Below are 23,048 nucleotides of genomic sequence, written 5' to 3'. Positions count from 1 at the left end.
GGTACCTTGACTGAGTAGTCCCAGGGGTGGAGAATTTAAGGCTAGAAGCCATCGTTAGTTTAAGATCAAAAAGGATTGAAGCTTTAAATATGTGATGACATATGCTAGTATTTTTTGAGGGTAGTCTCCAAAGTAAATGTAGAGATTAACCATACTTTGGACTTCACAAAAATTTTTTTATTTTTTTTTTTATTTTTTTTTTTTGACTTCACAAAATTTTAAAGCAGTATCATTAAACTCTTTCCTTTGCTCAGTCTCAATACCTCCAAGTAATCAAAACTCTTTAGACCTGAAGCCACATGGCTCTGGCCCCAGCTAGAGGCTGCTGAGTCACACCTTTGATCCACCAGCTTCTTTTGGGGCTCCTATGTGTTAGGACGTGCATCTTCTGCATAAGATTGGACTAGCAGAAAGATGAATGATGACCCGTGGCGTGAATAAATGCTGAGCCAATGGCTACAAAATAGACTCTCTTTCAATCTGTTGTTGTTGTTTTCATCTTGGAGGGAAACTCAAAAAAGAGGTGTTGAGCATGAGGCTCACACACCATGTTGTTTTTCTAGGCCTGCACTTCAGTTGTGAGTCGTGGGTGGGAGGTAAAAGCATCAACAAAAGAAAACCAAGAGATCCAGCCATCTCTTCCAGGGGGATGGAATACTTACTGCCTCGGCGGATATTAATGAGCAAATTGCCCTTGAAGATGGTACATCCTTGGAGCATTTGAGCAGAGGTAACAGAATCAATGGTCTTTGTTTTCTTTTCTTCCTCACAGACCTTGGGACAAGGACCTTCACAAGGGATGCAGTACATGCTGTTGAAGATAAAGAATCAACCAAAAAACAGAGGACTGTGCTATGCTCCTTGCATTAAAAAAATCATGGAGATAATGTTTTTATTCTAAGTTGTTTTTATAGCACACATTACCAAAAGCAACTGTTTTGAAGCACTCAAGTGGGCAAACTGTATCTCATTCTGAAGCTACCCCAGGACAAGCCATTCAAACTGTAACCAAAGGAAGAAAGTGCTTACAAAGGAAGAGCATATTTCTGTTTCCAGACAAAATCTGTGATGCATCCTTAGGGCATGTGGTATATCATAGGCTGTCGGCTGGTGAGCCAGCTGGTTCCATGTGGGAGAAACAGCCTTGAAGAAAGGACACAGTGGTGGCTCCTCAGGCAAACAGGGCTACTCTCTAATGCTGTGGCTTTGCCCGGGACACCCTGGAGGAGCAGCTGGGAGACTGGACAGGAACAGCAAAGGGTCGTTGGTGTCTTTGCCACTGGACAGGAGTCTGGCTCTTGTGGCCAACATCCCAGCAGAACCCAGGGAGGAGGTTCAAAATACAGGTGGAATAACACAGACCCATTATTGTCCTGCTAAAGTACAGCAGAGATTATTTCTCAACAGTGTTTTGCAGAAACTTGCATATTGATTGGAGTGTTATTTTCATGCATTTGCACTGAAAGCAAGGAACTTCCATTACTTGGTCATGAGCCAAAAGGGTCCAAACACTTTCCCAAACATGATGCAGACCTCCAGGAGTCAGGGATTAGAGAGTGAGCTTGGCATTTCTCCAGCTTCCCTACCATCATTTAAGAAACAGCAGACAAAACACTAATCTGGCTGCTGAACCACAAGACCCAGGATCAAAGGTGTGTTGATTTCCTAACAAATGATACAATCTTATGGCATTTGTGTGTAATAAATAGTATGGTGAACTGGACAGCCAGGTCTGTTTACATTATTGTTCTTGACTGATCTTTTAAACTTCACAAGGGTAAGTAAAAAACATTCAAGCAAACAGTGTAAGTGATAGCTTATGTGAAAGTCTTTGATGTGAAAGTCTTTTTTTAAAATGAAACCTTACTGGATATCTAAGGCAAAGATGCAGGGGTTTGTTTTGTTTACAGACTTATAGGTAAACAAAATTTCCCTGTGATTTTCCTATTTTGTGTTGGGAGAATGCCAGGCAAGGTTTCCCAAGGACGTGGGCCAACCACAGAAATATTTCTCTTTCCTGTAACATCAAACACAACCGTCTTATTTCTACTGTGGATAATAGCTTTCCTTCAGCACTTTTTATGTTTTTGGTTTTTTATTTCTTCTAACTCACCTATACACCATCCAATGCCCCCATCCTCCCTTTAAAAAATTTTTATCCTGAGATATACATTCACAGAAAGTTACAAGAATACAGAAAGATCCCTTTTACCCTTTACCTAGTTTCCCCTCATGGTTTCATCTTGTGGAAATATAATGCAATATCAAAACCAGGAAATTAACACTGGTGCAATGTACGTGTAACTCCACATCACCTCATCTCTTGTGTCCTCTTCATGTGGTCAAGATATAGAAGTACTTCAGGAAGATTTCCCACAGAGCCACCCCCTATTCTCCTATTGCTAACTCCTTCCTGGCAACCACTAATCTGTTCTCTACTACTGCATTTTTGTCATCTTGAGACTGTCATATAAATGGCATTCTATATATGTGACCTTTTGAGATCAGCTTTTTTTTCCCCCCACACAGCAGCAGAATGTCCTTGAGGCCTCTGCAAGTTGTGTATTTCAACAGTTTGCTCTTTTTTATTGCTGAGCAATAGTCCATGGCATGGATGTACCACAGACTGCTTAACCATTTACCTACTGCAGAACATCTGACTTGTTTTCAAGTCCTTGGCTATCACCAACGAAGCTGCTAGGAACAACTGTGTACACGTTACATGGACATATATTTTCACTTCTCTGGGCTGAGTGTCTATGAGTGTAATTTTTAGGTCATATGTTAAGTTTATGTTTAGTTTTCCCTGACATTTTATTCAAATAGCAATTTCTGAACCCAACACCTTTGCTAAAATGTCTTGGAATCTTCTAGTACTTTAAAAATGTTTTTCTAAGGAAGTGCTTTGATTACATGTTTATAGATTAACCTTCCTTGAATCCATTCTGGTACAGAGAGGGTATAAACAGCATTAATAAATATTTTAAACTCTGTGTCAAATAGGCTGAGAGTGGAATTTATTCTTTCTTGTTGGTATTTTATTTTAAAATAGAAGAGGTATTATCTATAGCTTTGAACAGACTCTAAGAACCAGTAGGGAAAATAACAGCTCGATTCTTTGAAAATGCACCACAGTGGGAGAAACAACATTGCTGAAATGCACAGCACTCCCCTCCTTCTGGCCCCACTACATTACAGTACAATGTATCCCCAGGACAAAGATGGTATACTCCCAGTTCATGCACCAGCTGCCCCATCTCTGCTCCCACCCACAGGAGGAACTGTGGCATGGCCCAGGGTACTGGGAAAACCCTCCTAAATTCTAAGGTTGCCAATAAACGTGAGTAAAATGTGGCAGATTTATTCTGGGTGGAATATGCATACTTTACAGTTCATTGGGACTCCTTGGCACACTTATATTTTTAAAAAGTATTCAGAATAATTTTTGTTATTACAATAGTAAAGACATTATAACAGGTGGAAAGTTGTTCTGTGTCTAATATTGAGAAGGATTGTGAGTTTTTCTCTTTGGTTTGAAGATGAAGGAAGCATTTGGCCCATTGCAACTGAACTATTCTTTCCTAAAAGTTCTCTGCTCTACATAGAGGAGGAAAGAGCTCGAGGACCCCAAACCTCTGGTCTTCCTTTGTGTCCAGGGCTACAGTTCTATATTTTATAACAATGCCACTATTGCTTTTTCAAAAACATAAACCAACAAATTTACAGAAGTCCAGCTGGCATACACAAGAGGGATGCTGTGTGCTGTAAAGAATGTCTTTGCTTCCCAAGTAAGTCTCAGCGTTCAGGAAAGAAAATGAGAGAGACAGAGAAAATCAAGCAAAGGTGATGGTGGAGGAAGTGAGAGAGACCAACAGGTACTGATGGACAGTACGGTTACTTTGAGCTCCTGGCTACTCTTCATGGCTGTGAGCGTGGGCACAGGATGGAGTTTGTGCTAACAGACTTTTAGGACTCTGGCTGCCTCAAGGACGCTGTTTGGGGCTTGGCTTGTCCTTCCTTCCTGCACTCCCAAAGACTTCACAAGGCTGGTGCAGAGTAGCACTAAATCTATGAGTCCTCCCAGCTCTCCCTCACACCCAGCACCCCCTGATTGGCAGGCAGCCTGGCCAGTGCAGGGAGGGGAAATGTGTGATCTCCAGGTACCAAGTGCCAGCAAATCAGGTACTTAATTTCCAATGGCCAGGCAGTATACTTCCAAAAGGCAATATAAAACAAGCTGATGGGGTGGGGGAAGCAATTGCTCCTGGAATCTCATATAAAATGTCAGTTATGCCAGCCCTCTGGAGTGGACCCATTGTCCTTAACCTCCCTGTTCCCCAGGGGGGCAGCGGGTGGAGGGGGGGTGCACTGCGTGACTGACCTCTGACTGCCATTGCGGATGAACCCAGAGGGACACTCCTGCATGCACTCGCCGTCATGGATCACGAACCCCTCGGAGTCGCTGCTCTCGGCGCTGGGGATGTTGGCGCAGAAGTCGCGGTCCACGCAGCGCCAGCCCTCGAAGCGGTAGGTGTTGGGCGGGCAGGTGGGCACGCAGACGCCTGCGTAGTAGTAATGCCTGCAGGCCACACAGGCCGTATCGTTGTCCGGTGCGCTGCAGCTGCCCAGACACTCGGGGTGACAACACTCGTTGTTCTCCGTGCACGCCCGCTTCCCGCAAGCGCTCGGGCACACTGTGGGGGCAGAGGGGACAAACAGGTGAGCCTGGCAGGGGTTGGACGGCCTTCTCTGGGCTGGACCTGCTTTGACCTTGGGGCACTGGCCCAACCAGGTCGCCCTGGTGACAGACAATCGCCTATGCACCCACCCACCTACCCACGAAATCCACACATGGAGCATCTCCCGGCTCCCCAGCCCGTGGTAAACTCGCACTGACAGTATATTACAGAGCATATCCACAGTTTCATTAAGGCAGGGAGAAAATACTCTGCATTTCGAGTCCAAGGTTTAAAGTCTAGCCTCTCCTATTTACTCCCTGTTTGCTCCTGGTGAGTCATTAACTTCTCTGACCTTGATCCTCACTTTTCACATCTATAAATTGGGGGTAGTGATATCCACATTAGAGGTTTGCCTGAGGCCAAGTGATAATGTAGTAGCCCTGTGGGAACAATACAGCATATTATTCCTTTTAAGAGCATCATGCACTGTTCATTCTGCATTTTTTTTCATTCTGCATTTTTAAAAAGACTTCCTTCCTTCCTTCCTCCCTCCCTCCCTCCCCCCCCCCTTTTTTTAAGATTTATTTATTTATTCATTCAGAGAAAGCAAGAGAGAGGCAGAGACACAGGCAGAGGGAGAAGCAGGCTCCATGCAGGAAGTCCGATGCGGGACTCGATCCCGGGTCTCCAGGATCACACCCCGGGCTGCAGGCGGCGCTAAACCGCTGCGCCACTGGGGCTGCCCCCTCCCTTCCTTCTTGAGAGACATAGAGGGAGAAGCAGGGAGCCTGATGTGGGACTTGATCCCAGACTTGGTATCATGACCTGAGTGGAAGGCAGACTCTCCACCGCTAAGCCACCCAGGCATCCCCATTCTGCATTTTGAATGTGTTCCTTGAAATACCTTGAAAAGCCTTGGTGTGCACAAATGATTCTTTTAAAAATTATTTTATTACATATATTAGTAAAAATAATTAAAAATAACTTAAAAATGATTTGTTTTTAAAATGATTAAACTAGAAATATAGTAAAGTTGATACTATTTGGGTTTACAAAATGGCTTTAGAAAAGTTTGTGTCTGCTTGTGTATCAATGGTCTTACTCCAAAAAATGATGGTTTTAACCTATTCACATATTCTAACCTATTATATATTCAAGAAGTCCCTGTGTCTGATTGTTATTCTCAAATTTTAAAAAAAAGGGGAGGTTGGGCAGTGTCTCCCAGCCCAGAGGACTCACAGTATATTACAAACCATCTTTTCTGAGCCACTCTGCTAAACTTAAGTGAAAACAGTGTCAGAGATCCACGATTCATGTCCCAAGTAGATGAGCTGGCATTTTATTTCCATAACGACGACGTAATGATCACACTCTATGGGGCTGTTAGCCTCACTAGCAAATAAAGTATAAATCAACAAAATATGAAATCTGGCTTGCATTATATGTTTCCTACCTTTTCTTGAGCTGGGAAACAACACAAAATTATTTAAATATATATATTATTTACTCTGAAATGCATTATTTAGTGAAGATTCTATCATTGTTTTTCCTTATAAACAAAATACGTGCTCAAAAAAATCAGATATCACAAATAAGATATGAAAATAAACAGCACATCTAGTCCATCTGCCCCCAACGCCCACTTTATCAATATATTCATGTGGATTCCCCCAGGTCCCTTCTTATACATGTGCGTGTATATATAAATATCTACAAAAAAGGAACAAATCATCCTGAAACCTTTTTTTTGGGCAAAATATAGTGTGAATTCCATAATCACTTAACAGCTGCATTGCATTTCACAGTATAGTATAAGTTATATAGTGTCTCCTACTATGAAACATTTCATTTATTCCCAACATTTTATTAATATAATGAACACTGCAGTCTTCATGAGAATCTTTAATCATTTACTTAGGATAAATTTCCAGAATTGACCTAGCCAGGTCAAACTGTCCTTTGCAAAGTTTCTACCAATTTACACCCCACTAACTGCATCCAAGAGCTCCTATTTTACTGCAAATAGGTGAATTTAAAAATGAACATCAGAACTTGGACATTCAAATGAATAGTCACCTCTGAAGAAAACGGATAAATTCTCATGATACTCTCAAGCTTCTTAAAATAATTTTGCAAGTTTCTCCTTTGAAATTATCCTTTGGCAGAGACCATAGGTTGGCTTCCATTATTTATTCTTTTTATCTATTTTGGTAATAGGACCTTGATTTTTAATTGGGCATTTTGCCACTTAGGTAGTTATTATATCTCCTAGTCTCTCTCATAGCTAGAAGTGACGTCTGTCCTAACCAGTGAGATATAATAAAACTTTTTTGGCTGGTACTTACCGGAAAGTTCCTTCAAACAGAGTGAGCATGCCCTTCCTTCTTGCCAGCTAGAATGCAGAAGCAATGCATCAAGCTCAACTAGCCATCTTGGACATGAGATAGCCCATTAAGAAGGTGGAACAAGAGGGATGCCTGGGTGGCTCAGTGGTTGAGCATCTGCCTTCGGCCTGGGGCCTGATCCCAGTGTCCCAGGATCGAGTCCCAGAATCGAGTCCCATATCAGGCTCCCCACAGGGAGCCTGCTTCTCCCGCTGCCTGTGTCTCTGCCTCTCTCTCTCTGTGCTCCCTCTCTGTGTCTCTCACATGAGTAAATAAGTTCTTAAAAAGAAAATAAGGTGGAACAAGACAAAAGGATCTTGGTCCCCCAAAATGCTAACCCTGAACTCCTACCTCTAGACTTTTCTATATGAGAGAGAAATAAAAAAGTTTTATCTTATTTATGTGCCTGCTATTCATTAGATTCAACTGAAAAAATCCTGAGACACACCTTCAGGGCTACTTATAAGCAAAGAAGAAAACCATTCCTGTTGGTTTATATTGCTTTTGTTTACCAGAATTGCCTCAGTGACTTCTGGCTATTTCCAAAAACTAAGCTACCCAATACATAACAAGGAGAAAGTATCTCTGAGCACAGCAAAAAAAGTGTGTGTTATAGATAGTTACAAAAATGTGGCGATACATCTATTGTCCACCAAGGTGATAATCTTGAAGAGTGTAACATTAATTTGAATTTACAAGCCTAGTATTATCTGTAGTAAATGCGCGCACGCGCGCACACACACATACACACCCACACACACACACTACTATCAGATCTCATACCTGAAGACATTTAATATTATCAAATAGATTCAACAACTATTTAATTTTAAATATATCCATTATGGAGGTAACTCCAAGGCTCAAGATCTAAAGAGACAAGCTGTCTCTCTTTTAGTACGGGGTTTTAAAGTAATAAGAGGAACATAAGTCCATTTATCCTTAGTTGTTGATCCACTTAGCAACATGCTGCACCTGTGTGCCAGACCCTGCCCTCAAGGAATGGGCAATATGCCAGCTAAGTACAGGGGTGAGTGGAGGTTCGTGGCATGCTCTGGGCACCAGGAACAGTTTTGAAGAGGTGCTGAGGCTAGAGCTGAAAGGTGAAAGACAAGGAGGATAAGAATAAAGAAGAGCACAGATGAGATCACATGGGAATGTGTGTAAAGGCAATCCAGTGACTGTGGTGGGAGGACCAGGTACCCGTGAAGATAGCAGGGGGCTAGATGCTGACTGGTGGCTGACAGGCATCACTGAAGATCCTAAGCAGAACACGGTCAGATTTTCATATTGGGAAGGTTCTTGGGCAGCAGCACAGAGGTTACAATGACCAGAGGGGGCAGAACTGACAGAGAGGGATCAGGTGAGGGGAGAGGAGAGATATAGGCTTGTCCTGCTGCCCCTATGAGGTTTATGATATAACAGACCCATGGGTTCATGTGGCTAAAATGAAACTGGCTGAAGAACCCTGTGTTCAGTCTCTAGGGTCAGCACCAACCAGCTGTGTGGAGCAGACACCCCACTAGAAGCACTGAAGTCCCCGGCAGGTGCTCTCAGGCATCAGCCACCACCATGCTTGGTGACTGGAGGAAGGGAAAATTGATTAAGGATCTTACACTCATCAGGCAGCCTGGGTGGCTCAGCGGTTTAGTGCTGCCTTTGGCCCAGGGTGTGATCCTGGAATCCCGGGATCGAGTCCCACATTGGGCTCCCTGCATGGAGACTGCTTCTCCCTCTGCCTGTGTCTCTGCCTCTCTCTCTCTCCTCTCTGTTTCTCATGAATAAATAAATAAAATCTTAAAAAAAAAGGATCTTACACTCATCAACAGAGCCTAAGTGGGACCAATATCTGCTTGCAAAGCCCCCTTCCCCTTACTTATAATTTAAATGACATGCAATGTAAAATCTTAAGTAACAGACATTAATACTAAATAGTACGAAAAACTCAAGAGCATTGAAAAGAATAGAAAAAAATATCCCTGTGCACATGCTGAGAATTGGCTTACCCCAGATGCAAATGTTGGGCATTTCCAGCAGGAGAAAGAAAGGGGAAAAAAAATCCAAAACCCTGACAAAGTATCTGCAGATATATTTTGCATTCCATTCCCCATTCCAATGGAAATGGCATCTCTGGGCAGTGGTCCTCTGAGACCCTTCAAAGGCACATGTTACATGAAACTCCATGGTCAGTTCTTGCCACAAGTAGCACACAGGTTGGGGAATTAGGGTTCTGTTTTAGCAATGAGAGCTGCCTTCAGAAGGAATTTCAGCAAAGCTTAAATTAGGTAAAATCATGTTATTTATAAGCAGAACAATTCCTCTTAAAGGGATCACAAATCAAGGGGTTCCTTTATATACATCATCCACACTACACAACCCATACTGAATACGCGAGGGGAATAAAAATGGAATGTGATGGGGAAGGAGGAAAAAGGAGAGAGGTGATTTGTTTGCTGGACAAAAAATGGAAAGAGGCTGCTCCAGGGACAGAAGCTGGTGTTCCCCCGGCTGCCACAGAATCAGAGGATTCTGGGAGGCAGGAGAACATGTGGGAAGTTCAGGACTAGAGTCCTGGAGTCAGCCCCAGAAGCCTGCTGTAAATTTTGTCTCATCTCAATGTATATAAATATTATTAGTGTTTAGGACTATTAAGGGATTTCTCAAAAAGCCCTGGTCAGTGCATCTCGCCAGCAGATGGATGGCTGCTCCATACAAATGCCAAAACTTAAAATTTAGTTCAGTTACCAAATTCCCAATTACAGAGCTATGGGAGAAAGGAAGGGAACCTCTTCCCTGGCTTCCATGAAGGAGCACACCTAATGTGATTAAAAGCATTTCTACTTTTCCAAATAAAAGGAAAATGGAAGCTGCTACAAACTAACAGATATAGAGGGGAAAAGCAAATATATTTTGCTCACAAGATCCTTCTACTTATTGGAATTCTTAGGATGACCAAGAATAAAAACAATAGCCGATCTAAATTGTCAGAAAAGCTAAGGCATGTCCCACATCTACCACTGAAAGGACTGATTTGGGGTCACAGTCACATAAAAATGAGGCGCTGCATATAAAAGCTCGTTCTCTTCATTCTTGGATGGGAAATAAGTCACACATCAGCCTTTAACTCTCTCTCTCCCCAGTGTCCTTATATTCAGTAAGTTCTTTCGGGATTTTTTTTAAAAAAATATTTATTTATTCATAAGAGACACAGAAAAAGAGGCAGAGACATAGGCAGAGGGAGAGGTAGGCTCCTTGCAGGGAGCCCAATGTGGGACTTGATCCCAGGACCTCAGGATCACGACTTGGGCCACAGGTAAATGCTCAATCACTGAGCCACCCAGGCATTCCTGGTTTGTTTTTGGTTTTGTTTTTTAAACATTTACTTTTGTTCTTGCCTGTGAGTTAACAAACTTTACTCAAAAGCAACCATTTAAAAAATGTATATGATTATAAAGTGTTCTGTTGGAAGGGAAAAGAAGGTAGGAAACTCAACCTCTTCTCAAGGAACAAAAAATGGAAAGGGGGCCACTTAGTCACAATTTTATCCCAAATAACTTCTAAAGAATAGAAACAGGTTCGTGGATGTCTGAATGACGTCAAGCTTCTGACTCAGAACACAGGTTAAAGACAATGATTTCTTGGCTACCTTAAGTGACACACCACTGTTCCATTTAAAAAAAAAAAAAAAAAAGGGATGCCTTTCCTAACTCCGGGAAAGTGCACTTCAACTCCAAAGTGCATCAGAGACATACAGGGGCCAGAGAAATTTTATGGTTTTCTTGTTCTGCCAGGGGAGGAGCTGATTCCATAAGATACCATGGAGGGCAGGGGGAAGTGAAAGACACCAGCTATGTCAGCTGAATGCCCAAGTCCACTCAAGGCTGTCAACATTGTCCTCCAGGTATTACTTAGCCATAGGTGAGGGGATGAGAAAGGTTCCTTTTGACTGTTAAATATCATCAGCCTTACGAGCCAGGCCCTAGGCTAGGTCCTGACAAGCATAAGACAGCCAGCCCTCCTAGGGCTCCCCACCCAGAGGGCAGGCAATGGTTGTATCAAGAAGGACAAGCAAGGGACCAGTGAGGAGGGCTTTCCAGGAGAAGGGACTGCCAGGCCCAAGCTTGAAAAGCCAGCAGGAGCTAGCAGGTGTTGGTGGGGCTGATGGGAAGCATGGGCCAAGAGAACCAGACTCAGGATGAATGTGTGACTGACCAAGGTTTTCAGGACTGGAGGGGTGCAGGAGACAGAGAGGGAAGAGGGTGACACCGGAGGTAGAGAGACTTGAGGAGGGCCTTTTAACCCACAAGTAGGAGTTTGGAGGATCATTTTGGATGCTGAGTGGGAAACAGGATAGACAGGTGGCCCACAGAATCACAGTAGCCATCTCCATGGGCCATGATGCTGGTCTAGATCAAGGACGCGGTGATACAGGTGGGGGGAAGCAGGCAGATTCAAGATACATCTGGAGAATGTGGGAAGTGTAGTGAGCTTTTGTGTTTTGGAGGGACAGAAAGATAAGTTCAGTCAGAGATGTGTTGCTTGGTGTACACTGGATGCTTTTACCACATAAAATAATCTTCAATCTGTCCTCCCTTTTATCCTCATGCACATACTCCTCCCTACCCATCACCCCAAAGCAAAGAGCTCTATCAATGGGAGCAGAGTGGCGAGGAGCATCAAGGTTTCCCTAGTTCAGGGAGAGCTGCTATATTTTATCCCAGTGTATTAGTCTGGAGTTCTCTAAATAAGTCAGCTAGCATGGAAAAGCAGGCTTATGTGAAAATGCTTAGAGGCCATAAATAAAACTAAATAACCCTGGTACCACACTATATGTGAGCTACACACATACATGTATTGTGTGTGTATGTGTATATATATGTATATGTATACACACACACACATATATATGTGTGTACACACACACACACACACACACACACACACACATATAGCAAAGCACAATTTTCTCCAAAGGAAGACAAGAAGAATCGACTGTCAAGTTTCTTGACATCCTGAGAACTGGCGAATGGGAAACTCTAGAGAACCATTGCTTAGAAATCCCAGGTGGAGCTTAAAACAACTCCAAGATAAGCTTCTGCCTAGAAAACGATATTGGGTAAGCCAAATCAGTTACCAACAGAAAAAGAAAGTTCCAGTGGCAACCCATGTCTTAAATGTTCACAAAAGAAGTCACATTTGCAACAATGTTTCTCCTCTCTATGCCAAAAGAAACCTCCTCCTGTGCTGGGGAAAACATTCCACCACAGTAGCAGCCAGAAAGAGAGACATTTTAATGGTTACAATCATGAAGATACTTCGTCTTCTCTTTTGGATCAAAAGTATTCAGTGCGCCCACTGGAAAGGTTATGGTGAGAACCAGGGCCTTTGGGAATGCATGCAGACACACAGAGAGGCCTGGGAACAAAACTCCCACTGAGCACAGAAGGGCTGGTGAGCAAAAAGGGTGGGCCACAGTGTTTGAACCTGTTAATTTTCTGGAATACTGAGGTTTATAGAGAGGAGCAAGAAGTTACATATGTCTGCTCCTCACCACACCACCCCTCCCCCTGAGCTCCCCAGTTAATGGTCTTCTTCAACCTTCCACTCCACCTAAGGGGACCACTTTGGAACATGCAATAATAGCAGGCAGCCTTGTGCAAGAAGCTCCTAGGGCCATTAGATCTGTCTCTAGTTCAGAAGCAACAAGTACTTATGCAGTCATATTCACCACTGTCATCCAAGCAGAGAGTCTTAGACTGGAAAGACAGTTCAGAGAGCACTCAACTCATGCCTGTCTCAGGTACTTCTCTATAAAAACCTAGGTAAGCCTTCAAGCAATGTCTCGGGGGTTCATTACCTTAGACAAAGTGCTATTTCAATGGCCAGGCAGCCCCAACCTTGACCAAGTACTTCCTTATACCCCCAGAGAATGCATTTTCCTCCCTGGCACACTCCGCACTCCCCAGGCCTCATTCAGCTGTCTGATACTCAGGGGGAAGAGAGGCTTTCTTCTTCATAGGTCAGACTTGCAAATACTCAGCCTCAGAATTCTGAGCCAGTTATTCTGGCCTCCCTCCGAGTGCCTTACTCAGTTATACTCATGTAACATACATGAATACCATTGCTTCTTAACATCTGCCCTCAAACCTATTCTTAACACAGCAAAAGTAGTTGGGACAGCATAGAATACCAGGTGACTAGGAGACCAATGGTGGTCTTCTGTGACCAAGGCAGCATCCTTGGGGTAATCTCTGAAGGATCTTTAACTATCAGCATCACACCGAGATAGCTTATTCTGAGCTTCTAATTGCTGAAAACTCCTGTCTTCTTTTTCGTAGTAACTGTTTGAGACTCTCCTATATGGATGCAACTTTGATCTGAATACAGGTCTCTAGGTTCACATAAAGTTAACGTTCATGGGGGCATTTCCCACATGCTTGACAATCCATTCAGTACCTTTACATTAATCTTCCTAATAATCACATGGGGTATCATCATCCTCATTTGTAGCTGACCAAATGGAGGCACAGAGATTTAATCACTGTCCAGGGTTATTAACTGCCCAATTTAATCACCGGTAAGCTGTAAACATGGGCTTGAAACCTAGATCTGCAGGACTAGGGGTGGCTGCCTTTTCACTCACGTTGTTCTGTGGTGGCACGATGTTTCAGTTGGTCTGTGTCGCCTAAAAGGAAAGGGCTAAGATGTCCTTCTTCCGCTACTTTTCTTTTTAAGCATGCCTCCATTGGGAAAAAAATAAATCACAAGCCCTAGCATCCTTTCCCCCTCCCTGAGGTATACCACTTAGTCCGAAGGAAGGACAAAACCCACGAAATGTGACACTCTAGAAAAGGGGCATGCCTCCAGGTGATATTAAGGAGATAACATGGGCCCACTAAGCCTTCTTTGTTTATGGAGTTATAACAAACAGAACCCTCAAGGACATTTTTTTTTTTCCAGCACAAATTTGCAAGGCTGAGCCCCATCAGGTTTATCATTAAATGTCATTGCTCAGTGGCAACACTGGAAGGCACTGAATTAGCATACATTCTATGGGGCAAATGCAACTCTATATAAATGTGCTATCAGGAAGCCAGACCAGCAAGACCCAGGGAGACTTGGTGACCTGCAGAACCCATGTCACCCAAACAAGTCTTACTCATGAGATTAGATAACCAGAGTTCATTTCCTTCACCAATTCGTATGTCTCAGCAAGACTGAAAATTTGGTCACAGAGGAGAAAAAAAAAAAAAAAAAAGAAAAGAAAAAAAACCCCCAGTTCTGTGCCTTCCCCTAGGTTGGGCACATAAGCACATATAATCAAGGCTTACAGAAATAAGAAATAGTCAAGCTCCCAAGACTAGACTCACTGTCTAGTACACAAGGTAAGCCAAGAGTTCTGGGAAAACATTTCATACTGGCTACTGAGTATTTCATTAATGAGCAAAAGAAATAATCATCTACAGATAGTGCCCACTAGACCACTTAAGCCTCCAAGATCCAAGAAGTAGTGCTAGGCAGAACATTGAGAAAAAGGAAAAAAAAAAAAAAAAAAAAGAAAGAAAGCAAACAAGCAAGCTACCAACCAACCAACCAACCAACCAACCAACCAAGAAACCAAAAAGAGGAAAGTTGTAGATAGCCCCATTATTAAGTAAAAATTTCAAGAGCTAATTAGTAAGAAGAGTAAAGAAAGAACAGCCATCAGTGCAAAAACACAATGCAGAATCACAAGTAATACCAAAGCTAAGTGAGGAGCAGAAGACAGGTCAGGAATCCTCCTCTAACTGAGCTGGTTTGGGTTACTGTGGGCTATGTGATTTTTTTTCTTCCTTCACACATTTTTTTTTTTTTTTATTGAGACAATTTACCCATTTAAAGTATACAAACTGAGAAGCACCTGGGTGGCTCAGTCAGTTAAGTGTCTGACTCTTGATTTTGACTCAGATCATGATCTTGGGGTCATGAGATCAAGGCCCAGAGGCAGGCTCTGTGCTCAGTGGGGAGTCTGCTTGAGATTCTCTCCTTCTCCCTCCTTTTTGCTTCCCCCACTCAAATCAATCAATCAGTCTTTTAAGAAAATAAACTCATATTCAAAGCCTACATTCAAAATTGGGAGACACGGGTAAGTTTCAATGGGAAAAAAAAAATAAGGAAAAGAGGGGGGAATGCTTCAGGGGGCCAGGAGGACTACAGTGAGGGCAGTCTGTGCCTGTTTCTTCACATGGGAACACCAAGTGTCTGCATCAGACACAACTCACGCCCCCATCTCCCATCTTTTTTTGAGTCTTTCACTGACAAATGGGTGATTCTTTTGAAACCCTTCCCAGTGCTGTGACCGCCAGGCATGAGCACGTAAAGACACCCATCACTTACTATTGCCTGTCACAGATTCTTAAATGGACAGGGTGGAAAAAAATATTCTTTTCACACACTTAAAAATTACTCCAAGTTATTTTAAATTTGGAACTGTTTGTATATTCCTTATAAGTTTATAAAACTCACACTGTCCCTCCATGACTAACTAAAGTGGAATTGAAAGAGTATTCTATATTTATAACTGGTCTGCTTGTTCGTGCTTACAGTCCTATTTCCATTCTCTGTTACTGTACACAGAGTTATGTGAGGTATTGTGGGCTCCTACTAAACTTCACTGATTTCCTAACAAGGCAGGCCTATGTCCTGGAGGGACAAATTGGGGGCTGTTTTGTCCAAGTGGAGGCCAAGCTCAGAGGGAGAGGCCTCTAGCTTTGTGGGTTTGGCTATAGCTCTTAAAACCAGTGGTAGGACCCATTTCTGGGCAATTGCATGCCTTTCTGGTGTTGACCGAGTATCAATGCTACTGATAGATTGTTTATGGCACGTGCCCATTAGGGGAGCTCCTTGGTCTATAGCTATCACTTCTTTCTATTTATTTTGGCAGAAATTGTTAGCCCAAAAGGTATAGTGCTACAACAACCCAAACAAAAGCCCCTTTCCACATACATAAACGTTTATGTCAACATCATTTAAATTAATTAACTGGGGGCACCTGGATGGCTCAGCAGGTTAAGCATCTGACTTTGGCTCAGATCATGACCTCAGGGTCCTAGGATCAAGTCCCACATCGAGCTCCCTGCTCAGCAAAGAATCTGCCTCTCTCTCTCTCCATCTGCTTCTCCCCCAGCTCATGCTCTATCTTGCTCTCATGCTCTCTCTCATAAATAAATAAATAAATAAATAAATAAATAAATAAATAAATAAATAAATAAATAAATAAATAAAATCTTAAAGAAAAACTGAACTGAATGCAACCACTTGCAGGGCAACTACTATAGAGACCAACAGACAAAGTTTTGGATAAAACTTGTCAACAAGTGAAGTGTTTCACTAGGACACAATGATAAATGCATGAAGTACTTATAGAGGTAGATTTCTACAGTATGTGTGGAATTTACATTTGTATGTGCACACCTGTATGCACAGATGCATTGTGGTCCAGCCTCATCACAGGTGTAGAGGAAATAAGAACAGTTCCTCCAAAGCTGCCTCCTTGGGAGGCTACACACCTAGTCAATGACCTCAAAAATCTTGCAAAGCCCTTCAGGGTCCTCTTGAAAAATGTTCCTAGAGACTAACACATTCTTTGATACAGCCTCAAGAGTGGCTCATCTTTGTAAAAGGAAAGGGGAAATGGCCCTTAAGCCAATTTTTCTTTCTTTCCTAATGTCAGAAGGGAAAACAGGTATCTCATCTCAGTTCTGGGTCTGCCAGTGAGGTTGGGGTTTTTCCCCCTCCCCCATCCCATTTCTTGGTGATTTGCAGTACCTCCTGAGTTAACTGGCTTTCAATGTCTCTGGCCCATTTTCTTGGGAGATTAAGTTTTTGCTAATTATTTAAATTTTAGCCCTTAAAGATATATATGCTTTTCATTTTATTTTCTATTTTTGTTTTTATTTTTTTTTGAGAGTGCAGAGGGGGTAGGGACAGAGGGAGAGAGAGAAAGAGAGAATCCCAAGCATGGTCCACACTCACCACGGAGCCTGATGGCAGGGCTCAATCTATGCAGGGCTCAACCACAAGCTTGAGATCATGACCTGAGCCTAAATCAAGAGTTGGATGCTTAGTCAACTGAGCCACCCCAGCACCCCAAAGAGTATATGCTTTTTAAATGCAGTATTGTATCTTGAAAAAAATTTTAGGTGGCTTAAGAGAAAAATGCTCTCTTCTTCTGTAACCAAATCTACCTAAGGAGCATGAATAGTAACAGTACTGGCTTCTAGTCATTTTACCTCTCTAGATTCTTGGTTCCTTTCTCCTTTGATGGTGTTACTTCCTGATGGTGCACTTTCAGACTTGTAAACATCTATTTTAGAGCATATGTTATGCTACAACACCACGTTATTCTTTTCCATTATCTAATCTGATTATTGGCCCCATTTCCCAACATGAAAGTATTTTTACTACTGTGGAAAAACCACAAAAGATTCACCAGACTTCCAAGTACAGTAAGCTCTGTTATCGGGAAACAAGGGGAACAGGGTGTCCCAGACGATCGTACACATTCTAGTTCACAGAATTACCACACAAACCTTCTGAGGATCAGTTCTGGAGAACTGGACCACAAAACACCTACACCCACAAAAATTCACTGAAGTTTTATTTCATCTAGTTAATGATTCAAAAATGCCTTGGAAAAACATTCAAATGTAGGATATTGGAATGTCCTTGCAAAGATTGTTACCAAAAACAAACAAACAACAACAACAAAAACCCCAACAACTCAAAAAACAAAAACACAAACACCCAAACCAAAAATACCTTATCATTCCCCAGAACTCTCTTGGTTTATATTTGATTTTGTTTAGTGTTTTTATTTTTGTGAGTGGTAGAGGTGGTGGTGGTAGGGCAGTAGTTTTGATAAAAATGTTATTACCCTTGCCAGAAAGCATTAAAAGTACTTAAATCCTATGTTGGTGATATAAATCCAGTCCTATGGGTAAGTATCATTTTGCCAGTTTCATGTGGGGAAAAATCTTGACTCTATACTTTGGAAAGGTTTATTCCAAGTTTAAGACTCTCCTTCCCACAACTTAAATTTTTTTTTTTAATCTTTGGAGTTGAATTTCTTGGTTTTTGGTTTTTTGTAAGTGATCGGTAAAATTGGGTTAAACTGAAGTGCCAACATAGGCATCTCATGTGTAAAATGCTAGTTGAAAGAGTGTGTTTCTCGTTGTAAATACCCAGTGGAGATGGGCTCACAGGTACCTTCTGCTTTTTCCAATTAAATAGGAAACCTCTGAGAGTATATTTTTATTTGATCTCTGAACCATTAAATAGCTAGTATCATTTCTGATTTTAGATATTCAGCTTTTTCCCAGAGTATCAAATTATAAAGTGAATGTATTGCTGCAGGCCCAACATCACTTAGGCCTCGAAGAAAACCGGAATATGAAGCAAAATACGACAAAGCCTACTGTTAGCTCTGAAAAGCAGGGTGGAAAGTTCAGGGGCTTTCCCCTTCAGACAGCTGTCACTAGCTGGCCTGTAATGACAGCAAGTGACCTGACCACCGCAGGCCAAATGAAGGGATGATGTGCAGGAAGCCCAGGGTGTGCTGGGAGATAGGTGGATCTCTCTCCCCTTCCTATTTGAGCAACTTTCCCCCTCCACCCCACATCTTCATCTTTTTACTGCCTCCCAAACACTATTTGTTTTATACTATAGTTTTATTTTCAGGCTTCAAAAGAATTTTCTTTGAAAGATGGAAAAACTTAACACTTAAGACTAATTTTATTCACACACACATGCACAACACACACACACAAACAAGGCAGCTCTACCATGCAAAACACAAATGAGCCTCCACTTAGGACTAATTTTATTCACACACACACACACACACACAAAACAGGGTAGCTCTACCAGGCAAAACACAAATGAGCCTCCAAACTTGGAAACCATGTCCAAGAATCATTCTTTGATTCCATCCTTGGCCTGAAGACTGAAGCAATTTGCACAAAATTTCATAAACATAAAGAGGTCCAACTGCACTCCAGCTCTAGTGAGTATGAGGGTGCTCACTCACAAAGCCACATGTTTGGCATACCATGAGAATGTATAAGGTTTACCTGCGAAAAACCAAGGGATCAGTAAAACAGTAGCTTTTAGAACACATGACTGTGTGCTTCACAGGTCAACTTTTTAAACCTTTCCCTAAACACTGAAAACCCCAAACTGGCTAAGTCGCTGAGAGAGAGAGAGAGGGAGGAGAGAGGGAGGAGAGAGAGAGGAGAGAGAGGAGAGAGAGAGGAGAGAGAGGAGAGAGAGGAGAGGAGAGAGAGGAGAGAGAGGAGAGGAGAGAGAGGAGAGAGAGAGAAAGAAGAAAGAAAGAAAGAAAGAAAGAAAGAAAGAAAGAAAGAAAGAAAGAAAGAAAGAAGAAAGAAAGAAAGAAAGAAAGAAAGAAAGAAAGAAAGAAAGAAAGAAAGAAAGAAAGAAAGAAAGAAAGAAAGAAAGAAAGAAAGAAAGAAAAGGAAATGATCTTAAGTGCAAAGCTCTTCTTCAAAAATCTATCTAAAATCCTGGACTTGAATAAATTGTAGATAAGGTTGTGAAAATGTTAAAGAGTTATCTCTTCTTTTTCCTTCAAAGGAATAAGCTCTGAGTAACTTCCTCGAATTTGATGTCAAAACAACCGTGTGTCTCCTAAGTTCCCGGGGCATCCTTGTCCCAGAGCAGAGGGCCTAGAAGGCCAGGGTACGGAAGCCCCAACACTAGCTTGCTGCAAACTGGCACACAGGCTCCTTCAGGATGTGTTTTTTACTCACAGAGAGAACAAGTACTGGCAAGGGACAAAAAAAAGGGGGGGGACATGTTTTGCAAACAATCAGGGTGACCTGAAACCCAGGGTAAAGCCTGAAGTCAGCATTCATTCATTGCAGCTTGAGCCAGGCTCTGTGCAATGCTTGCTAAGTGGAGTGCTCTGGACAAGGAAAAGGCTGCTGTGTTTCCCATTCATCCAGGAGGACTTCTCACCTAAAGGCACACCCCACACCCCCAGGCGGGGCTGCCTGTCTTTGTTTTGCTGCCTTGCCTAGCTGGGAGCATCTCTGAAGTGAGATGAATTCCCAACAGAGAAAGTCATCATTGTCTGCAGCTGAGAGAACCTAGGAACTGGGCATCCAGTCTAATGTCTTCATCCTCGCTTGGCACAGGCAGGAAGGGAAATGTGGACAGCTGAAGCTCCGAGAGTCACACCATGAAGGAGAGCTGGGCCCAGGACTCGGGTTTCTGGACCTCTGAGCCCAGGGCCCCTGCCATCCTGTGATGTTCTGTTCCTAGCCCCCTATTCGCCTGCAGAGAGGCATCTCTCAGACTGCTAAAACCACAGGACCCCCTTCGGGATAATCACACATCCCCTTTGACATGGATGGTAGATTTTTTTTTTTATTTTTTTTAAGACTTTTTGTTGTTGTTTTAAAGTAATTTCTATATTCAACATGAGGCTCGAACTCACAACTCTGAGACCAAGAGTTGCATGCTTCAGCAACTGAGCCAGCCTGGAACGCCACAGTTGGAAATTTTGAAATGGATTATTTCTCCCCATTTTCCAATTCTGAACCTGCCTGTTCAAGGTATCTTCCACTTGCACCTGTCCCCCACTCTGCAAATTTGGCTCTCCTGGTATAAGTAAAGCCTGTTAAATGCATTTCCACCTCAATTGCACCTCTCACCCCCATCTAAATAACAGTGCCTACATTTTCCACCAAGTCTACTTTTTTTTTCCTGCCCCAGATGGGCAGGCGTTACCTTCCTAAATTCACATTCCTGGACGACCCAGAGCTCTGCAGGAGCATAGCGGATACACTTGGAACCTGTTGCTTCCGTCCTCCTGCCCTCTCTGTAGGGCCTGCCATGATTCCTCCTCCCCAACCCCCATCCTTTGAAATTTCTAAACCCCAGTAGAGGAAGCGCCTCTGGCTTTTAATAAGCTCAGTCATGCTTGAAATATTCGCTTCACCCACGAGGTATTGTAGCTGGCAATTGTGACTGGGGCACACATTTAGGGAAAAGATGAAATCTTTCTTCAAGACTCAAGATTGAGAATTCCTAAAAAGACCACTCTTATTTTTCTTAATGTAACTGTGAACTTGCAACAGTCCCAGGGTTGAAAGTACACCTCTGTAATACCCACCATTCACCTACACATGTAACAATAGCAGATTAAGAAATCACCCTTCCTGCGGCTGTGACCACAGAGGGAGGGTATATATTGCAACCCTCCTTCTCTGGAACTTGCAAAACTTACAGGAAATCTTCCACCACCTACAGAGTAAGTCCACTGCCAGAAAAATGAAGTGTAAACACTTTATATTAAATTAAAAATAACATTATCCCAATCCAATATTTTCAAATCCTGGCTCACTTTCAAGTCTTACCGTGCATTTGGGAGCAGAGGTGTAGCAGACACGTGTCTTTGTCCCTTTGTAAGGGGAATGTTTTGCTTTTTTCATTAATACAAACAATCCACAAATTAGTACACATGTAAAACAACCAGGGGAAAGAAGAGGGTGATCCTATTTCCTTTATCTGGGATTGTCCTCCAAATCTTTATGCTGGATAATGATGGCCATCAAGGACATAAATCTATTTATCTAAAGATAAGTCTCTAATTAGGTCTCAGACTTTACTAGACATGTTTTTGAAAGAACTATCGACGAAAATGAAGAAACAGAACAAACAAGAAAAAATGGGAAACACTAATGTGTCTTATTTATAGATGAACACATGTCAATACATGTTTGTGAGATATGCAAAAAAATCGACAAGCCCTCAAACACAGTCATTTACCTCAATTCCTCCCACTGCCTTCTGGAGGAGTAGCCCTCCATGTGGCCCTGGACACCTTTGCCTTGCCTTCAAGGAGGAGGGACACAAAGACAAGCGGTAGCATTCCTCTGCACATAGTGTCAAAGGTATATTAGAAAGCAAACAAAACTACCAGCCTAGAAGCTATGCTGGCAAAATTTAAAGCAACAATTTAGATATAGCCGACGCCCATTTATATAGCAGCTTGGCCACATTTTTAGGAGCCTGAGTCTTGTCTATCTGTCTACTTTAAAAAAAAAATGGTTTTAGGGAGTCAAGTCTTTAAAATTTTGAGATGCTTAAGTTCATCCTCTGTTTTGGAGACACGGCATGAGAGAGCAAGCAGTATACCCAGTGGAGTAGAATGTGGAGTCTGGAGTGAGACAAAAGTGAGTTTATGTCCTAGCCCTGCCATTTATTGACTGATGTGTATCAATGGGATTCAGTTTCCTCACTGTATGAATGTATAAGATAATACCACTTTGTGCTATCAGTGCAAGATTAAATGTGATATACTACGTTAACTATACTGATTATTTCTCCTGGCATGTTATAGGTCCTCTGTAAATATAAGCTATTATTATTTGATCCTTAGACTGGATTTTAAGGTCCTAAGGTTCCAGTCCTGGCTCTGCCATCTATCTGCCTGCTCAGCTGATGTGTGCATAGGGTAGGAGAGAGAACTAGTCTCACTCAGTGACCCAGTGGCTTCTATCTAATCCCCTGGAGGTACCTTATGGGCCATCACATGCTGGGAAGGGCAAAGGGACAGACCAAGAGCTATGTTCCTGATTGGCTTTGTATATTGGGACACACACAAGACTTTGTTTCAGGAGAGGAGTTACGTAGCTAAGAAAGAAACGGAAAAGAAAATCAAGAGACAGGATTCTAAAATATTTCAGATTTCATCTCTGCTTAAACAAATGAAATATTATAAATTTCAGATTGGCCTAGCATTCTAATTCCAGTTTTTTAGTGCTGTTTGTAAATACATTTGCTTTGAAATAATCCTCACTTAGTGCAAGGTGGGCAGTCACTTAGCCAAGACATCATCATCTGAAGGCTGGTTGTAGTTTTGGTTACTATTTTGAAGAGTCCTCAAGCCACAGATGTGGGGGGTGGGGGGGTGCGGAGGTTT

The 23,048-nt window shown here is 42.4% G+C and overlaps 1 protein-coding gene across 3 annotated transcripts in view; it reads right to left on the bottom strand.

The window, feature by feature from the left end:
* Nucleotides 1-23,048, bottom strand: part of IGF1R (insulin like growth factor 1 receptor) — a 304,252-nt gene that overhangs the window by 67,675 nt on the left and 213,529 nt on the right. For all 3 annotated transcript variants that reach the window (XM_041753582.1, XM_041753584.1, XM_041753583.1), the window contains exons 3-4: nucleotides 4,382-4,694; nucleotides 663-811 (exon numbers count right to left, since the gene is read on the bottom strand). In XM_041753582.1, coding sequence (XP_041609516.1) covers nucleotides 663-811; nucleotides 4,382-4,694 — 462 coding nt within the window. The remainder of the gene's footprint in view (nucleotides 1-662; nucleotides 812-4,381; nucleotides 4,695-23,048) is intronic.

The sequence above is a fragment of the Vulpes lagopus genome, chromosome 4 (genome assembly GCF_018345385.1).
Source record: "Vulpes lagopus strain Blue_001 chromosome 4, ASM1834538v1, whole genome shotgun sequence".
In the NCBI taxonomy this organism is placed as follows: domain Eukaryota; kingdom Metazoa; phylum Chordata; class Mammalia; order Carnivora; family Canidae; genus Vulpes; species Vulpes lagopus.
This window is presented reverse-complemented; position numbering and strand designations above follow the sequence as displayed.